We start from the raw sequence: 20,385 nt of genomic DNA, 5'->3' as shown, positions 1-20,385 counted from the left end.
GTGTTGTCTTCAATTTTTTTGGGAGAGTTTGAGAAAGATTGGTGTTAATTCTTCTTTCAATGTTTGGTAGAATTCACCAGTGAAACCATCTGGTCCTCTTTGTGGGAAGGTTTTTGATTATTGATTCAATATCCTGACTAGATATACATCTATTCAGAATTTTTTCTTTCTTCAGATTCAATTTTGATAGAGTGTATGTTTCTAGAAATGTATTCTTTTCTCCTAGGTTATCTTATTTTGGGGTGTGTCATTGTTCATAGTAGTATCTTATGATACCTTTTGTTTCTGTGGCATCATTCATAATATCTCCTTTTTCATTTCTGATTTTTGTTATTTGAGGCTTGCCTAGGATTTGTCAATTTTGCTGATATTTTTTTAAAAAGCTTAGTTTGATTTTCCTCTTGTTTTTTTACTCTGTATTCCACTTATTTCTGTTCTAATATTTATTATTTCTTTCTTTCTGCCCACTTTGCTTTTAGTTTGTTCCTTTTTCTAGTTCCTTGAGATGTAAAGTTAGGTTGTTGATTTGCAGTCTTTCTTCTTCTTCTTTTTTAAAGATTTATTTAAAGGTGGTGGAAGGGAGGGAGGGAGGGGCAAAGGAAGAGGGAGAGAGAGATTCTTCAAGCAGACTCCCCGCTGAGCACAGAGCTGGAATCAGGCCCAAACCCAGACCCTGAGATCATGACCTGAGCCGAAATCAAGAGTTGTCTGCTTAACCAACTGAGCCACCCAGGTGCCCCTCTTTCTTCTTTTTTTAATGTAGACATTTATTGCTGTAAAATTCCCTCTTAGTATTGCCTTTGCTACAGCCCATGTTTGGTATGTTGTGCTTTTGTTTCATTTGTCTCAAGGTATTATCTAATTACCCTTTAGATTTCTTCCTTGACCTATTAGTTGTTCAAGAGTGTATTATTTCATTTCCATGTGTTTATGAATATTCCAGTTTTCCTTTGCTATTGATTTCTACTTTCATTCCATGGTAGTCAGAAAAGATATTTGGTATGATTTTAATATTCTTAAAGATGTTAACCCTAGTCCTGTGCCCTAACATGTGATCTGTCCTGGAGAATGTTCCATGTGCACTTGAGTGTATATATGGGAATGTGTAATATACTTGAGAATGTGTATTCTGCTGTTGTTGGTTGGAGGGTTCTGTGTATGTGTCTTAGGTGCAATTAGTCTATAATGTTATTCAAGTCCTCTGTTTCCCTATTGATTTTCTATCCGTTTGCTCTATCCATTATTGAAAGTGAAGTATTGAAATCGCCTACTATTATTGTGTTACTATCTGTTTCTCCCTTCAAGTCTGTCGGTGTTTTCTTCATATATTTAGGTGCTCTGCTGTTCAGTACACGTATATTTATAATTGCTTTATCTTCCTGATGAATAGAACTTTATATGTAGCATCCTTCTTTGTCCCGTGACAGTTTTTGACTTCAGCTCTATTTTGTCTGATGTAGGTATAACTACCCTTCTTGCCTTTTGGATACTATTTGCATGGAATATCTCTTTATCTTCCCCCCTGCAGCCTGTATTTGTCTGTATATCTAAAGCGAGTTTCTTGGTGGCGGTCTATACTTGGATCTTGTTTGTTGTTGTTTTTAAACCCATTCAGCTATTCCATGTTTCTTGATTGGAGAGATTCATCCGTTTACGTTTTGAAAAATTACCGATGGGGAAGGACTTAGTACTGCCATTTTTAAGTTATTTTCTGTATGTTTTTCATTTTGTTCTTCTTTTCTTCTCTTGCTGCCTTCCCTTGTGTTTCACTGGGTTTTTTGTAGTGACATGTTTTGAGTCCCTTCTTATTTCCTTTTGCGTTTCTTCCATAGATACTTTCTTTGTGGTTACTGTGGGGAGTATGTAACACATCTTATAGTTTTAACCGTCTGTTTTAAGCTAGTAACAACTTCCGTCACATCCAAAAATCGGTTCCTTTACTTCTCCTTCCCACTTTATGTTATTGATTTCATAAATTACATCTTTTTATATTTTTATCCATTCACATAGTTTTGTTTTCATTATTTTTTATGTTTTTATCTCTTAAATTTTATACCGAGATTAAGTGATTAATGCATCACCACTACAGTGTTATGAGATTTGGTGTTTGTCTATATATTTACCTTTACCAGAGAGCATCATATTTTCATATGCTTTCACATTGCTGTCTAGTGTCCTTCCATCTCAACTGGAAGCATTTAGCATTTCTTGTCAGGCAGGGTTAGTGGTGGTGAACTCCCTCAGCTTTTGTTTATCTGAGAAGATCTTTATTTCTCTCTCATCTCTAAAAGGCAGTTTTGCTGGATATAATATTCTTGGTGGCAGTTTTTTTTTCTTTCAGCCCTTTGAATATATCATACCACTCCATTCTGGCCTGGAGTTTTCATAAAAGGTTTTTGGATCATATACTGTTGTTGTTCATTCAGTGTCTCTACAGGGGATGAGGTTTCAGGCTTTATTCAGCCATCTTGCTGACCTCACTCCTGACTTTTTTAAATGACTGAAATATGTTCAGCATTCCAGTGGCTGGATGATTAAGCTGATGGACAATTCAAAATCATCCAAATGTTTAAAAAAAATCTCAAGTCGGACATCAATAAGAAAATACTTGCGTTGCTTAGAAATGACAAAAATAAAACTCTAGAAATATTTACTCATGAACAGCTCTGAATAAAATGTCTTTTTTATTATTATACCTAAATACTTCCATGAATATTGATTTTTCTAGTCACATAACATTAATTGTTCCATAATCCTGCTTTTAAATAGTTCACTGCTGCTGTAGATGGTTTTAGTTTTTTAACTGTATTTTTGTAAAGAAGAAGAAAACAAGAACATTGAATGTATTATACTTTTTGATGCAATGTTAGACTGAAAGTGAAATTCATAAAAGCTGAAAATGTAAATTTTTCTGTATGTTTCACTTGCCTCATGGGAATTAAAGATACAGTGTTGGTTTTCATTTTGTCATTTCTACCTTGCTGTGAAATGGACAATAATTGTAAATCTTCTTTAGATGCCCAGAGACAGATTTTTATCTAAAATGTGCATTGGGTGCCTGGGTGGCTCAGTCGACAGAGTGTCTGCCTCTTGATTTTAGCTCAGATCATAATCTCAGGGTTGTGAGGTCAAGCCCCATGACAGGCTCCATGCTCAGTGGGAAGTCGGTTTGAAATTCTCTCTGTCCCTCTCCCTCTGCTCCTCCCCCAGCAAGCATGCTTTCTCTCTCTCTCTCTCTTTCAAATAAATAAATAAAGAAACAAACAAACAAATAAAATGTGCACAGTAAGCTGGGGTGTCTGGCTGACTCATTTGGTGGAGTGTGCAACTCTTGATCTCAGGGTTGTGAGTTCGAGGCCCTTGTTGGGTGCAGAGATTACTTAAAAAATAAAATCTTCAAAAAATAAATTAAGTAAATTAAGTAAAATATGCACAGATAAGCCAAGACCTAGAAGGATTCATGGTCCTTTAGTTATTTCCTCTTTTTTGGGAGCAGTCTCCAATTTAAACTTCATCTGAGGAAGAACATATACAAATATTTGCAGCTCTTTGCAGACTTTAGCATCTAGTTTGAAATATTTTGAATGAAATTCTTTGTGTGCTACAATTTCATTTGATATTATGAACATTTTATTTGCAATAAAAAGATGATTGTTCCTTTATGAGGGAGTACATATGTGATTCTTATTTACAATTCTGTGCTTGTCTTTGTTTTCTTGCTTGCAAAGGATCTCCATGTTTTGTTTTGTAATCAGGCGTATAATTAAAGCATCCTAAGCCGTGGAGAAAAGGCCGTCAGCAAGACCGTACGTCTTGCCTGCATAGCTGTTTCTCTTCTTACTGCCATTCTTAAGAGCATATGACAAGCCAGTGGAAATAAAATTTCCTGTGTTTAAAAACTAAATTGTATCAGGAAGCACAGAATTGTGATTGAGTGCTAAAGATAAAACATACTGCATTACTGTTAAGGCATAGTCCTACTGAAAATGGAAGGCATTTTTATATTAGCAGTATGTCTCCTAAAAATGTAAAAAATAAGCCTCAGACTATAATGCAATTTGAGAGATTCTCAACATGTGCAGCCACTCGATTCCACGATGATTAATTAAAACCCTTTACATTGTCACTAAATGACTTCATAACTGGCTTGAAAAGAACCACCTTTTGGAAGCCTCGATAAATGATTTTAAAACCTTGTTACAGTTTGTATTAAACATAACATTTTTAAAGAGAGTAATATATCTAGTTGTGGTTTTCCTGTTCTTTCTCCATAATGAGTCTATTTTATGCCTTTTCTCAATGACTTTCCAGTTTTGAGAACAATACCACATACTTGTTTCCTTTAATATGTCCAGTGATCATTGCATTTGTCTTTGAATGTTGTGTTGAGAAGGCTCCTGGGGAAAATATTATGTGTTCCATGGCATTTTCTTTCTTCTCTTCTTTTTAGTGGAACCCTTTTAAGTATCCAGGAAAAAAAAAATGTATGTATTGATTTTGGCTGGCTTAGGGATTTTTTTTTTACTGTAACCTGTAGCAAGATGGCTTTTGAGCTTGTTTCTTGGGGCCTGCACAGTAGGAATCAATGTGGAAGCCCAGCAGAAGTCTTGAATAAGTGTCATTTTTTTTTAACTACTGCAAATCCCACTATCAGAAAGTGTATTATAGCAGTGAGTGATTTTTTTATTTAGTTAATTTATTTTTTTAAAGATTTATTTATTTATTTCAGTGAGAGAGAGAAAGAGAGAGCACAGTGGGGAGGGACAGAGGAAGAGGGAGAGAATAATTCAAGCAGACCCCAAGCTGAGCATGGATCCCGAGGTGAGGCTCAATCTCACCACCCTGAGATCAGACCTGAGCAGAAACCAAGAGTTCGAGGCTTAACCAACTGCATCACCCAGGTGCCTCTGATTTTTTTTTAAATAATTGCTTTTAAATAATTATTTTTTAAATAATGGCATTCTTTGAGACTCTCAGGCTAGAATACTTCAGTGAGCATCTTCATCCCATACTTCCTCTGTCTCCTCTATTACCTCCTCTCTTCCCACACTTATTGAGCACCTACCATGCACAAAGGAATAAACTTTTGATATAAAGAACAATATGATTGATTCTCAAAAGAGCATGCTAAGCAGAAGAAGGCAGCCACTCTGTGATTTATCAAGTATATGAAATTTTAGAAGCAAATCTAATCTGGAGTTGCAGAAATATATAGAAAACCTCTTGTGCTCTCAATGAACTTAGTCCAATTTAGTGGAAAGATAAGATCAGTCTACAGCTTTGTTCAGTACAAGTCCATGGATGACAAATCAGTACCATAATCTAAATGCTAGAAGGGCTCATAACAAAAAGGAGAGATTCGTCTTCTCTATCAGGGATGGCATGAGCAGACTCAGACCTGTAGTTAGACGACAGCTGTGTTTTGTTCAACCCATATGATGGCTTATGGTTCTCCCCCAAATTAAATTATTTTCTGACACTTATGAATTGGGAGATTTCACGGGAAAATAAATATGAATTTTTGAGCTTCTCTTTTTAAAAAGACCAGAATTTCAAGCATCCTAAAGCCTGCTTTCTCTTCCCTACTGGCTGTGATGAGTTGAAGCTGAGTGTTTTAGGCACATCAGACAGTCTCTGGCTTCCTCCACCCACCTGGCTCCTTCGTTTGTCCACACTTCTTACTTTTACCCCAAAACTTCGGAGTTAATGATCCCTGCTCTGTTCTCATCTCTGACAGCACGTCAACACTTGTGTTTTTATCAAATGTTTCCTTTGACTTTTCCTCTTGTGCCTTGATGACACCATCCTAAATCAGGCCCCCCCTTGCTGCACACTTAGCAGGCCGAGAGCATCTTGCAGAGCCCGCCCTTTTCCCATCTCCCAGTCAGTACAACATGCATACCTTCGCCAATAGGTGACATCCTGCCAGGCAGCATGGAAGTGAGAGGAGAGGCAGGGGTCACTGCCCGAGTGGGCATCCAAAGACGATGCTGTATGTTACAGGCCAAAAAAAGAGGACTAGAACCAATAAAGAACTATGAAAAAGTTTCTCAGAAGTGGTGGGTAAATAGAGAACAAAAGCCAAAAAACAAAGACGAATCTTAAAAAAGGGTGAAAATGACCAATAAGCACATGAAAAGATTCACAACATCATCAGATATCAGGGAAATTGAAATTAAAACCACAGTGAGATAACTAGCACACAACCACTAGAATGACTAAAATTAAAAAGACTGGCAATACCAGTGATATGGAACAACTAGCATTCTCGTATGTTGCTAGCAGGAATGTAAAATGGTATAGCACCACTTTGGAAAATAGTTTGTCAGTTTTTTATAAAGTTAAACATGCACTCACTGTAGGTGTTTACCCATGAAGAATGAAAACATGTGTCCACACAAACACTATTACATGGATGTTCATAGCAGCTTTATTCATAATAAAACTGAAAACCATCCAAATGTCTATATATGGAAAAATGGATCAACACATTGTGGTATGTCCATTCAGTAGATTACACTCTACAATAAAAATGGAATGAACTCTTAATACTCAGAATAACATGTTTGATTCCTAAAAAAAAAAAAAATGCTGATCAAAAGAAGAGAGATACTATATAATTTTTATGTGCATAAAATTTTAGAGGCAAAACAAAGTGAAAGAAAGTAAATCAGTGATTGCCTGGGACCAGAAGTAAGAGAAAACTGACTGCAAAAGGTCAAGGGGGAATTTTTTGGAGTGATGGAAATATTCTACATCTGGATTCTGATGGTGGTTACGCAGGTGTATATAGTTGTTAAAACTATATACATATATAACTGTATACATATGTATGTATATATGTGTATACATGTAGCTATTATACTTAAAATATGTGTGTGTTATTGTATGTAAATGTTACCTTAATAAAGTTGATTAAATAAAAATATAATTTAAAAGGACAGGCAGTTAAAGGTGGTGGACAAATGGGCAACCAGGATAGGAAGTAAAACAGAGGTGAACAGCAAAGGGCATGAGATATTACACGTGAAGACAACAAAAAGCTAACTTGAGGCCGGACTGGACTCTTGAGAACCTTCCAGTGAAATCCCAGTTCTAATCACACCAATTGTCTCATTGCCTCTATCAGTGCTTGCTAATTCTTCTTTCATGCTGGTAATCAGTTTGTTCCCTATATCTTGAAATGTTATATGTCTGCCCCCCACCCCCATAAAAAAGTGTTTTCTATCACGTTACATTGGGTTTTTTTTATTCCAGGGAACCTAGCACATCTGAAATCTACTTTGATTATGTATTTGTTTAATGGTTTATTGTCTATCTCCTTCCTTTAGTTAATAATCAGCATAAAGATAGAGATCTTTCCTAACTTGTCACTCTGTCTCCAGCACCTAGCATGGGATCTGGCTTATTGAAGACACTCAATAACGAATCATTGAATGAATGAACAAATGAAAATGTAGTAAGCAAACAAGAAATACCCAGTGTTTGCTCTTGTTTTTCCCTGAAATTTTCTTTTCCTAAAGTTCTTTCTTTTTTTTTACTTAATTTTTACAGGTACTTCTATTGTGACTGTAGAAGCTGTTGCTCCCGACCCAATACAAGACAGCATTAAATATTCCATTTTTAGTGGAAATGAAGATGGGGCTTTTTCCCTGTGCTCCAACTCAGGTGATCCTTCTCTCTCCTGTCATAGCTTTATTTTCTGCTCCATTTAATGTTACTAGTAAGAAATCCTTCTGCAAAGGAAACTCAAAATTTGAAAGATAGAAAAATTAGAGGTAAATAATTTAAAAGGTAAATAAGAAACCATTTTTTATAGTAGCTGATGAGAAATTGTGGGAAATCAAGACTACTTGTCTGTTTACATGTACTCACTACGAATCCTGTTCTTCAGATTTCCAAATTAGGCAGTACCTAGCCTACCCCTTGAATTTTTGAAGATAAATTGGTTTCTACTTATAATTTACTCATCTCCTTGGGAAAATGGGAGGTAGAGTAGGGAGACCATCAATATTGAGTTTGAATTGAAAATAACCACACATGTCTAGCCGTAGGGCATTTTCATCACGAGATTCTTCTAATTCGCCACTGAATGTCAACAATGCAACAAAAAAGGACAGCTGGAAAGGTTTCTATGTGGTGGTAAAGAAATTACTTCCAAATACAGCATGTATTGAATTTAACTTTAATAAGACCATTATTGTGTTTTAAATGAATACCAATTGATTATTTGAAACATACTCTTTGAGTAACAACTATGTAGTAGATACAGATCTGCTGCTGCATTGTCAAACCTCAAGAAGACTGTTTTTAATAATTTCTGTATGACCATAACTGCCTTATGTAATCTGTACTACAGGCACATGGGAAGAATGGAGAGGGAGTAGTTTCTTAAGCAAAGGCCTTCTCATCCCAGGTACCGTTGCCACTCTTTGGTCTGCACCATCTTTGGTCAGCAGCCTTTCTGAGGTAGCCTGCCAGGTCTTTACCTCTTCACCCCACCATTTGGTTAAAGGATGATGGGGGAAGCCTGTTGACAAGAGAGCGATTTGTGAACATCATCCAGCCTTAAGCTTCTAGAAGTCCAAGTGTGTGAAGGTCCTGGGAAAGGAGCTGAGATTAGAACATTGAGAAAGAAGGAGCGTAGCAGAGCTTGTACGATTTCCCAGGCTCCCCACATCCTCCTGCCACCTCACCTTAACACGGCCCAGGTTTGGCCTTATTTTTTCTGGAGTCTCTCATTAAAATTCAGGTAAAAAATGCCTAGGGTTAGTCCAAAGGGGACGTCCACAGAAAACTCTTCACTTTTCAATTAAGTATTTATTTATGTTGAAATTTATTTCACAAGTTTATTGTGAAACAGCTGCAAGATGATATGCTAAAACATAGAAAGCTGTTTAATGGACATGTACTTGCTATCCATCTCCAGAGATGAGACACTACTAGAACCTCAGGAAGTCCCCGTGTGTCTCGCCCCTCTCACGTCTCTCTTTTTTGACCCAGGGCAATCCATAACCAGGCGTCTGACTTTGGCATTGATCACTGCCTTTCCTTCTTGATAATTTTCCAACTGTGTCTGACTCTCTAAATCATGTGTTATGTCATTTTACCTTGATTTAAACATCATGATAGAATCATGCTAATGGCCTCTCGTCCATGACTTAATTCTTTTGCTCGACATTTTGGCTGTGCTTTGTAGTGCATAAGTTGTTATGCACACATTAAAGAGGAACAGCAAAGAAGGTGTGTCCCTGCCGCCGAGGTTATAAACCAGAACACAGCCACTATCATCAACGCTCCCTCTGAGCCCTTTTCCCATCGCTTCCTTTCTGTCCACTGCTGCAGGCTGACTAATGTCCCTACTTCAGGAATAATCGTTCCCTTGTGACTTACAGCAAATGCATTTCTATACAATAAAACTGTTCAATTTGGTTTATTTTTGCATTTTATATAAATGGATTCATAGTGTCTGTATTTTAATGGGATTCAATGTTTTTATTCAGAATTAGAATCTTTCATGTTAATGCGTGCAGATGGGTCTCTTTCATTTTCAGTTCTTTATGGCCTTCTGTTTTAAGTCGATGTCATAACTTATTTATCCATCCCACCGTTGATGGTCAGGGAGGTTTTCCCATCTGGGGGTATAATAACAAGTGCTGGGAGGAGCAACCCCATGCGTGTCTTCTGGTGCATATGTGAGGAGTTCTCCCGGCCCCAGAGCCTAGGCTGGGCGTATACATCAGAGGCTGCGTATGTTCAGCATTACAGATGGTGCAAAATTGTTTTATGAAGTGGTTTGTCCCACTTCACATTCCACCAGCCCTGAATGAGAGCTATCGCGGTTGTTTACGCCCTGTTTTCTATTGCCAGTCTGGTGGGTGTGAAATGGTATCTCACTGCAGTTGTAATTTGCATGTCTTTATTGCTAATGAATGTGAGCATTTTTTGCATAGTGGATTGACCATTCTTGTTTTCTTCCACGTGAAATGCGCATTGATACACGTTGCCTATTTTTCTACTGGTTGTTTGTGTTTCTCTTTCTGAAGTGTTAAGGATTGTTCATATATTTTCGTTAGCATGTCTCCTTTGATTGTTTTTGGTTGCAAATATTTTTTACAGTTTGTGACTCGTCTTGCCCTCTCTCACTGGTACATTTTCATTTTGATGAGTTAGAATTAACCAGTCGTTTTACTTTATGATTTTCCCATTTTGTAAGTGAAGAGTCTCTTCCCGATCCTGAGATCAAGAAAATATCGTTACATTCTCTTTTAAAATTTTTAAGTTTTCCTGTGTTTCATATTTACATCTATTGTGCATCTAGAATTTATTTTCCTGTTTTACAAGAGTGTAGGGATAACTTTCCTTTTCCTTCTTTTTTTTTCTTTTTTAAGGATTACCAGTAATTTCAGTAGCAGTGACCTTGCTATGTGACCTGAAATACCCCCTCTGTCATACGTTGTTTCCATAACTCTTTACAGGATCCTTGACTCCTCTGCATTCATCTCTTTGTCTATCCACACACCAGTACCACTCTCCCTTAATCACATAGACGTTATAATCAATCTTCATACCAAGGAAGCAGCCCCATTCTCATGTTCTTTATATTAGCTGTTATTGACCCTTTGCTCTAATATGAATCATTATATCCACTTGCCAAGTTTTCACACATGTGTACACACACATGCACACAGACACACACAAACATATGTACATACATACTTACACACACACACACACACACACACACACACACACACACACACACAAGCCTATTGGGATTTTTTTCCCAAGGAAAGGAGATTTGTTCATAAGTCTTTGGGTGACGTAAGAGCTGCCCACACTTTTCATGCATGAAACCCAGGTAATCGTGACATGCACATTTGCTTTCAGGTGAAACCTCACTCGAATTAACAAAGAAAATGTCCAGAACAATTGCATAGCCTCGATCTAGAATTTAAGGCACTAAATCATCAGGCCAAAGTATCCTCCTCACAAAGCCCGTAGAGCGGTGCACTGTAACTAATAATCATTTGCCAATACTCTTCTTTCCTTTTTAACCGTGGTAAAAACATTTAACATGAGATCTACTCTTTTAGCAAAATTGTAAGTGTGTACAATACAGTATTGCTAACTCTAGGCACAGTGCTGTCCAGCAGGTTTCTAGAACTTATGCATTTTGCATAAGTGAAACTTCATACGCACGGAACAGCACCTCCCCATTGCCATCGCCCCTCCCCTATCGCACCTGGCAGCCGCCATTCTACGCCCTGCCTCTAGGAGTTTGGTTATTTTAGATACATCATATAAGTGGAATCATGCCATGTTTATCTTTCTGTGACTGGCTTATTCCACTCAACATAGTGTTCTCGGGGTTTGTCCATGTTGTCACATATGGCGGCATTCTCTTTGTTGAGACTGAATAATATGCCGTTGTGTGTATATGCTACACTTTCTTTGTCCATTCATCCATCAACAGACATTTAGGTTACTAGGATTTTTTGTTGGAATTGTATTAATTCTAAACATCAGTTTGGGAAAAACCTATATCTTTATAGTATTGTCTTCTAATTCAGGATGATATAGAAAATCACACCAATTGTTTCCTTAAATATATTTTAATAAATTTTTAATTTTTTGTAGCAGGCTTACAGGGTTTTTGTTAGATTTGGTCTAAATCCTTTATACTTTTTCTTGCTAAGGTAAGTGAAAAAAATGTTTTTTTCTGACAGTGCTATTAGGTATACTTGAAAATGGCTTTCATATTTTGATTTTGTATCTAGCAAACCTGTAAACTCCTATTGATTATAATATTTTTCTGAGCATTCAGCATATACGATCATTACCTGAAGATGGCCATTTTCCCCTGTGTTTGTTGGAATTATATAGCTATTTATTTTCTTTTAGTGGTTAGCCTGGTTATTTTAACATATATAATTGAAGTCTAACATTAATCAATATCCTTCTTCTGAATAATATAAGAGACTTAGAAGTCTTATCACCAAATATCCCTTTTTCAGCTTATAAGCTCCTGTGGGCCACAATTATAGTTTTTTCAAATCAGACATTATTAATTTTTTTTTAAAGATTTTATTTATTTGACAGAGATAGAGACAGCCAGTGAGAGAGGGAACACAAGCAGGGGGAATGGGAGAGGAAGAAGCAGGCTCATAGCGGAGGAGCCTGATGTGGGGCTTGATCCCATAACGCCAGGATCACGCCCTGAGCTGAAGGCAGGCGCTTAACCGCTGTGCCACCCAGGTGCCCCCAGACATTATTAATATTTTAAAATAGATTTCTGTGCTTCTTTGCTAACTGTTCTTTCTTACATCTCGGACTTGCCTCTGGTGTCATTTTCCTTCTCCCTGAAGTACATCTTGTAGTGAGGGTCTATCGTAGTAAACTCGTTCAGGTTTTGGTTGTCTGCAAATGTCTTTATTTAATTCTTATTTTTTAAAAATATGTTTGCCGGTCTTAGAATTCTAAGTTCACAGTTATTTTCTCTCGTCACATTGAAGATATTATCCCAGTGCTTTCTGGTTTCCTATTGTCGCATTAAGAAGTCAGCTGTTGATCTCAAGGTCTTTTTAGAAGTCTGGTGAGACAAGTATTGAGCCAGGCACTCTCTCCTACCTCGCTTTTGCACATTTTTCATCTCCTTCACTTTTCCTTCAATCTAGGGAACTATATTTTTTATTTCCAGAAGTTCCCTTGGGTTCTTTGTCAGCAATTCCTGGTCTTGTAAAAAAATCATCTTTTTTAAGAAAATTGAAGTATAGTTGACTTACAATGCTATATTAATTTCAGATACAACATAGTGGTTTGGCAGCTCTGTATGTTATGCTGCTCTCTCCACGAGTCTAGCTACCATCTGTCACCATACAATGTTATTATAGCTTCATTGACTATATTCCCTATGTTGTACCTTTTAACCCCGTGGTGATTTATTTATTCCATAACTAGTTGCTTGTAAAAAAGTAATCTCTTCTTCCTTGCTCATGTTTCTAAACTTCTTTTTTATATATTTAAACATATGTAATAATTACACAGCCTGTGTCCAATAACCCAGCATTTTAAGTCTTTGAAGATTTATTCAGCTTTCTCTAGATTTGCCAGCTCTCATTCATGGTGCCTTGTTTCTCTGTGATTTTCATGCTTGTTAACTATGAGCTGCTCATTGTCCTTACAACTTTTTCTCTGAGGGTTCTTTGAAGACTGGATTGAACTCGTGCCCTTTAGAGAGGATTTATTTTTCCTTCTGCAGATCACCTGGGTACATCATCAAGCAAAGACTAGCTTAAATAATTATTGAGGATTTTAAAAACACATAGATGTGATAGTATGGCTACCATAAATTCAGGCTTACATCAATGAATCCACAGCAGAGACTTTTTCTCCCTTCCAACCAACACCAAGGTCAAGAAAAGCCGGTTTCTGTGCATCCATTTTGAACTTGTTTTTGTTTTTTGAATATTGATCACTCACTTGGAACATATGTAGCCTTTGGATTTATAGCTTCATGCTGGTTTTCCTATTAGATTCTGCATCTTTTGTGGGTTCAGTTTTCTTCCCTTGTTTCTCATACTCGGTGCAGCTATCAGAGATGAATTGCAAGGAAGAAGGTTGTGTTAGAGACCTTTGGAACAAAAATGGGCTTTTAGTGTTTGCTTACCTTCCTGGATTACTGTTTTCAGTTCTTTTTTGTCCTCTCAAGATTCCTTACTAGTATACCAACTCAATCATGCATTTCAACACACACACAAGTTAGAAAGCATTTTAGTTGTTTTTGTTATGAGGTTTTCCATACTGCTGTCAAGAAACCTTTTTAAAAACCTTTAATTATGATATTAAACTCATCTTTCACATCACCTTTGGCACATAACCTTCAAGCTTATGTGTAAAGTTACCTAACATAGGTTTTATGAATATATGTATTTTAAGCCATATAACAGTTAAAACAGAAAGCTGGTGTGTGTGACAAATCAGTAAAGATCTCTAAGGTTATGGTTACTCTTCTTAAGGGTAAAAATGTGAGAAGGCCATTTTATTAGTTACTGACTTAAAAGTTCTGATAAGAAAGATCTTTGATGAGAACCTTATATTCTGTCCATTTGTGCCAGTCTTTGCTCTGTCCCATAGTCACAAACCAAAGGTTTATGTTTGTGTTCAAACTGCTTGTCACATCAGCCTAAAAACATCTACTACTCACTCTACACCAGCAGGAGTGTTGGAGTTTTACTCACATCGTCTATGTAAATAAATGGTAGTATTCGTCCATGATTTGGTAGGTTGACATAAAACAAAAATGATCAAACTTGCCATGTGTGAGGTATGTTGTTTTAGCAGGAGACGGTTTCAGAGCTGTTGGGTAACATAAATATTTATCACATTCTGCTTCGGGTACATTCATATGCACGTGCACAGTTTGTAATGGATTGACATTACCTGATTGTGCTGTCGAGCAGTTAGCATTTGAAGAATCTGCATCTCATTTTGCTGTGTGTTTTATAACGTGGGCAAAAGCTACATGTGTACATATATGAGAAAGAAAATAGTACTGCAGTTTCATTCTCAAGCTATTCTAGAACTTGCGCGCTAATGCGTAAGAATGAACATGAAGTCGATACCCGTGAGGCTTGTACTGGAAGGAAAACGTGGACTTCTGCCCAGACTGAGAGCTCAGTAGTTCTTGCATCTCACCGGTGATGATAAATCCTTGATATCTCTGAGAAAAATATGCGTATAGCATCCCAGGCAAATGTGGGTCTGGTAGGTGTGCCAGCCTTGAGTCATCTCAGAGATGGGTTATTGTCTTTCCTACTTACACAACTTTCTCAGCATATGCCAGTTATTATGCCAAAAATAAAAGCCAAGCAAGGAAAGCATTAGAACTGCAGAGCCATTCCAAGTGCAAAATTCCAATTATCAAAGCCTAAACACAAGCCTTTTATTAAAAAATCCACTTTGATCTGTGCTATAATTGGCACACTTTCTACCAAGTGACACTGGCAATTTAGTGTTGCGTTTCTATGTTATTTTTCTTTGGCTAAGAGTAACAGAACATGATAGCAAGGGGAGTGCTCTGCTCGGTGGAGACGGAGTGCTGGATGAGAGCTTGGAACTACCTCGGCCTGGGGCTTCTCTGCCCTTTGGGGGTGCCGGCTTAGCCTTTGTTTCACAGAGGTTTCTGAAGACCAGTTTGTTTCATTACTAGTTCATCAAAATGCATCTTAATGAGTTTTCCAGCTACCAATGGTCAGATCTATCCTAAATTTTCTGCCAGGGGTGTCGGTCACATCAGACTGTGGCCCGTCGAAGTAATCTGGTTTTCTGAATTGATAACTGATGACAATAAATGAAAGTGAGTTTATGGAAATTTTACATTTTGTGGTATAGTGAGTTCCTCATAGAAAATATATTTAGTTGCTCTTAATAACAGAAGAGAAGCTATAAAAATCTGAAAACACTCAGTACCGAAGTTAGAACACTAGAGCAGGGCATGATTCCTGTTAACTTCCAGGTAAGTATGCAAGAGCCTGACATTTTCTTGGACCAAGATGGTTGTCTAAGGAAACTGGTTCAGATAGAACAGTAAGAACTGTGGCTTCCAGGCCTTATTTCTGGAAGCAGTACAGGTTCTTCGCCTGAAGATCAAGCTTTGATTAGTCCATGGCAATTAAATGTTTTCTTTCTAAATTCAGAGCTTTTGTAGCTCTTCAATCTATACCTGATGATGAAAGGGAAGAGGATCATGAATGGGGCACTGGAATCTGTATCAGGTTCCTACACAGGAACATTCGAAATATGCATTAGAGTCCTTCTCCTGCAACTCGACAAAGTCATTACTAATATCCCCATTTTACAGAAGAGGAGGCTCAGCTCTGTAGAACCTGATAACTTCCCCTGGGTCACAAATGTAGTGGTGGTAGAGCCAGGTAATTTCCCTAAACTAAGTAGCCAGGGCTAGGATTTTACATGGTTTCAGGTGTCTCAGCCTCCCAATCAGTGTTCCTTCAGTGAATCTCTATTCGATGGAATTTCTGACAGTGAAGCAAAGTAAATAATAAGATAATAATAATAAATTCAGTAAGAAATTTGACAGTAAAAGGGAGAACAAAAACAGAACAGAAAGTAGAGAAGGAAATTAAATCAGGAGGAATTTTCTTAATTTGGGGGAGAAAACTCGTACAAGGCATAAACCCCAAAAGTCAGTTTCCCTAATCTGTTACTACTTTGTAAATGAGGGTATAACATGTATTAATGGATGCCTTCTGTAGGCTAGACCCTGAGCTAGGCACTGGGAACATGACCGTTGGTGTAAGAGATAGGCACCCATCCACACCTTGTAAGCTTCTAAACCAAGAGGAAGAACCAGTCTGAAATAGGTGAGCACAGTACACGCGGGTGCTCTGTGAGAGTCTGTTACAGGCTGACCACAGTGACGGTATGGGGCTGGTTGGTCTGGAAAGATCCCTGAGGAAGCACAGAGGTAGAGACCATGCCAGGCAGATGGAAAAGCATGCATGGTGACTCTAAAATGAGCCTTTGAGGAACAGAACATTTATGAGTGTTCTGAGCACAGCAGAGAGAGCAATGTGGGGAAGGGCAGGAATGAGACTCCCGAGGCAGGAGAGGCCCAAGCACGTCCATCCTATGGAGGTTAAAAATGCTGAACTTCGTCATAATCATCATGGAAAGCCATGGAAGAGGTTTCTGTAGGACAATGACAGTGTCCATTTTTATGATTTAGTTCAGAATGGGAACTGGATTAGTAGGGAGACCAGATGAGTGATGCCATGGGGCCCTTCATGCAGGGGAGAAGGTGGGAAATGCTGGTGGCTCGGAGGAGGATAGCAGCAGTGACGATGGAGGGCGGATTCAAGAGATGTTTGAAAGGTAGACTTTGCAGACATAGGGATGGACTAAATATGGAGAGAGAAGGGTGATTTCAGAGACAGCTTCCACATTTCAGCTATTTCATAGTTTCTTTCCCTCCTACATGTTGGAACCTTGCAAATACCCCCACATTCTCAACTTTTTTCCCAACGACCCCAGTGAAGAGGGAAGGGCAGCCAGCCAGCGGGAGACTTTGAGGGACAGACGAGCTTGAGAGCATAGGAGTGAAAGATGATTTGCTTTTTAAATAATGAGTACCACACCATTTTCTTTTATTCTTTTCTCCCTCGGAATCAAAATAGGAGAACTCACTGTGAAAGAACCCAAGTTTCTCGATTTTGAAGTCAGACATGAAGTACAACTCATCATTTTAGCGGAAAGCAGGGGGCACAGAGCCTACAGCAAAGTAGCAGTCCTGATACAAGATGTGAATGATAACTTACCATGCTTTGAGCAAAGCGTTTACCACGTGTCAGTGTCTGAAGGCCAGTTCCACAATGCTCCCATCATACAGGTAACAGAAATGGGTTTTGTGTATGTGTATGTGTGAGTGTGTGGGAATTATCATCAGTCTAAAGCCTTTTTCTAGGACATAAATTAAATGTTTCTAGGGCATGTACAATGTTTAATGAACTGGTTGAAACCTTAGTTCGAAGGACGTCTGGAGTTTCTGAGCTCACTCTTCTTCCTCTCTTCATCCGGTGCTGTTAGTGCCCCCCTGCTTCCTCTCGGGACTAGGGACTCTGGTGTCCAACACTAGCAGCGAATCCGTAGGGGCACAGAAGTCAGCTCAGCTTATCATGTATACAGCTAAGAGGGGAAGTCAGAAAGTAAACATAAAATTTAAATGCATGTAAGTCATGTTAAATGGAAGTGCCCATTTAATGTCATGAGAGAAAAGAGGAGATACAGACTTTTCCTGGAGGAAAAGCGTAAGACTTCACAAAAGAACGGTATTTGCACTTGGTCTCCAAGGGCGAGCAGGCACTCGCCAGGTGGAGCTGCAGCCAGACGAGTAAGGATAGAGGCACGGGCCCATGGAAGAGCTCCCTGCGTTCAAAATTTGCAGACATTTCACTCGAAAGACACAGATCCACTGTTCCTGGGCCTTACCCCATCTCAGCAAAAAGGCCTAAGCCATGAAAACGAAGATCTGTTTTGAAGGCAGTCTCATTCAGGCTCTAACACCCACTCACCCTTGATAGTCTCTCTACCTGCTTCAGGACTTGGACCCAGTTCTACCTTTCCCTTCACAGTTGAATTGCTATTTTGTCTTCAAGACCCTGGACATTAGGAAATGGACAACCTCTTGAGATCCACACAGGAAATCTGTACAAAAACCCCTTCCTGGCAAAGTCAGCAGCACACCGGGGCTTTCCCTCTGGCCTCTGTAACCCCACTGCTGCGATCCAACACCTAGTGATGATTACCCCCCTTCCTCTCCGGGCGATGGGGTCGGGGAGCCAGATGACATGTTAGTACACCTTCCGGCCCAGACCTCCCACAGTGCTCCACTCTGCAGCTACCTCCACCTGCATCTTCAGAGACACGTTCCTTTGACCTTCAGTCCAGTTCCCAGATGCACAAGTTCCCCTCTGTTGGTGCTGACAAGACCAGTGAAGTCTCGGCCATCTTGGAGTCTTGGCTCTGTGTCCCTGCCACACTCCCCCCCCCCCCTCCGCACAGTCCAGGATCCCTAGGATTTCCTCCGCTGTTCTTGCAGACTTGTGTTGTATGACAGGGCCTTGATCGCTCCAGTCTCCAGCCTGTTGCAGAAATGCTGTCTTGACTTTCGTTTCAGCCATGACTGAGAAGAAGGGGAGGGCATTCACTTGCCCCATCTGTATCACTCTGCACAATGATACCTGTTTAGGAGGGGATGGCAGAGGCCTCCAGTGCCACTGTGGGGCCTGCTTTGTCACAGAGGACCCCTGCACCCGGGCTCTTTATTGTTCATGCTCACTTGGAGAGAGCTAGGCTGCTCCATATGGAACACAAGACGGGGAAGACACCCCTTCCAGATAAAACAAATGGAAAGGAGCCTGGCCCATCACTGTGTCAAATTAGGTCAAACTTTAAGAAGGCTGAGGCAGGAACAGATACAACGAACTTTGTTCTTCACGTCTTTAGATCTTTTCATTTTTTCCAGGAAACCAAAACTGCCATTTTCCTGTGTTCTGTTCAGATAAACAGGAATGTCGAAGGCTCTGGAGTTCTGGCACTTGTGGTGGTTCTTGCTTTTGCCACCACACTGCCCATGCTCCCCGCTTTTGGTGACAGCCCCGTCAGCTTCCTTTAGGGACTGCCCATCCTCTGTCAGCTACAGTCTTGGTGAGACTGTCAGTCAAGGTGGTGACCTGTCCTCTGCCCCCTGCCAAAGTCGTTGCCATTTGCCTCAGTCTCGTGTAGGCTTTCTCTCCCTAGGATTTGAATCTCGAGTGGTAAGACACCAGCACAGAAGCACATTCAGCTGATTCGTCTTGGTGGCAACAACTCAAAAGAAACTGTGCCCCTGGGTGGCCCAAGTTCTTGGCCTTCACCCAGGCACTATCTTTTTGATACGTTTTTCCTGGTTAAGTGAGCCATTGTGGATATGGGCTGCTGGCATCCTAAAACCCTAACGGATCCACCTCCTGGGAGACCTGCTCTTGGTAACACTTTGAAGCATGTGGACCCAGGGGACATGATGGATCTTATTCTGTCCAGATGCAGATGAGTTTCCTTTCCGGGTGACCTCCAAGGAACTGTGTATTGCTGCCTGTCTTTACTAAGTAGCTGGTTTGTGTGCCCTCCCGATGAGGTCCTCGATGTCCCACTTGGGCCACTCAGGATCCCCTGAGATCTGGCAATAGCGCAAAGGATAGATTGAGAGCGGAGGGAGTTCAAGGCCTACACCCATCAGGACATCGGTGTTGGGACAGGACAGAGGATGATGGGAATGTGAGGTCAGGCCAAGGCTGAGGGGCACAGAGGATGAAAATAAGTAGAGGGGCGCCTGGGTGGCACAGCGGTTAGGCGTCTGCCTTCGGCTCAGGGCGTGATCCCGGCGTTCTGGGATCGAGCCCCACATCAGGCTCCTCTGCTATGAGCCTGCTTCTTCCTCTCCCACTCCCCCTGCTTGTGTTCCCTCTCTCGCTGGCTGTCTCTATCTCTGTCAAATAAATAAAGAAAATCTTAAAAAAAAAAAAGAAAATAAGTAGAAAAAATTGTAATTAATCCATCGACTTACTCTTAAGTAAGATCTTAAAATCACTAATAGAATTAGTTTTTGATTAAAATGTAATGCAGCCTAAATAATAGATCTCCATGGAGAGTGATGCAAAACTTTTGTCTCATCCTCAACACTACTTTGATAATTTACCAAATAAATGATCAGGATCTAAATCTGTTAGCACTAAATCTAGGCTGTTTTATTAATTAAAAATCCTTGTAAAATGAGACTTTCAATAAGATATTTAAAAAATCCACATACGGCCTATTTCACAGGCAATA

At 39.4% G+C, this 20,385-nt stretch overlaps 1 protein-coding gene across 1 annotated transcript in view; it reads left to right on the top strand.

The window, feature by feature from the left end:
* Positions 1-20,385, top strand: part of DCHS2 (dachsous cadherin-related 2) — a 122,324-nt gene that overhangs the window by 79,716 nt on the left and 22,223 nt on the right. The window contains exons 14-15 of the mRNA XM_087866409.1: positions 7,555-7,668; positions 17,196-17,407. Of these exons, the coding sequence (XP_087722535.1) occupies positions 7,555-7,668; positions 17,196-17,407 (326 nt within the window). The remainder of the gene's footprint in view (positions 1-7,554; positions 7,669-17,195; positions 17,408-20,385) is intronic.

The sequence above is a fragment of the Ursus americanus genome, chromosome 13 (assembly GCF_024610735.1).
Source record: "Ursus americanus isolate L20-20 chromosome 13, mUrsAme1.1.p, whole genome shotgun sequence".
NCBI classification, from domain to species: domain Eukaryota; kingdom Metazoa; phylum Chordata; class Mammalia; order Carnivora; family Ursidae; genus Ursus; species Ursus americanus.
This window is presented reverse-complemented; position numbering and strand designations above follow the sequence as displayed.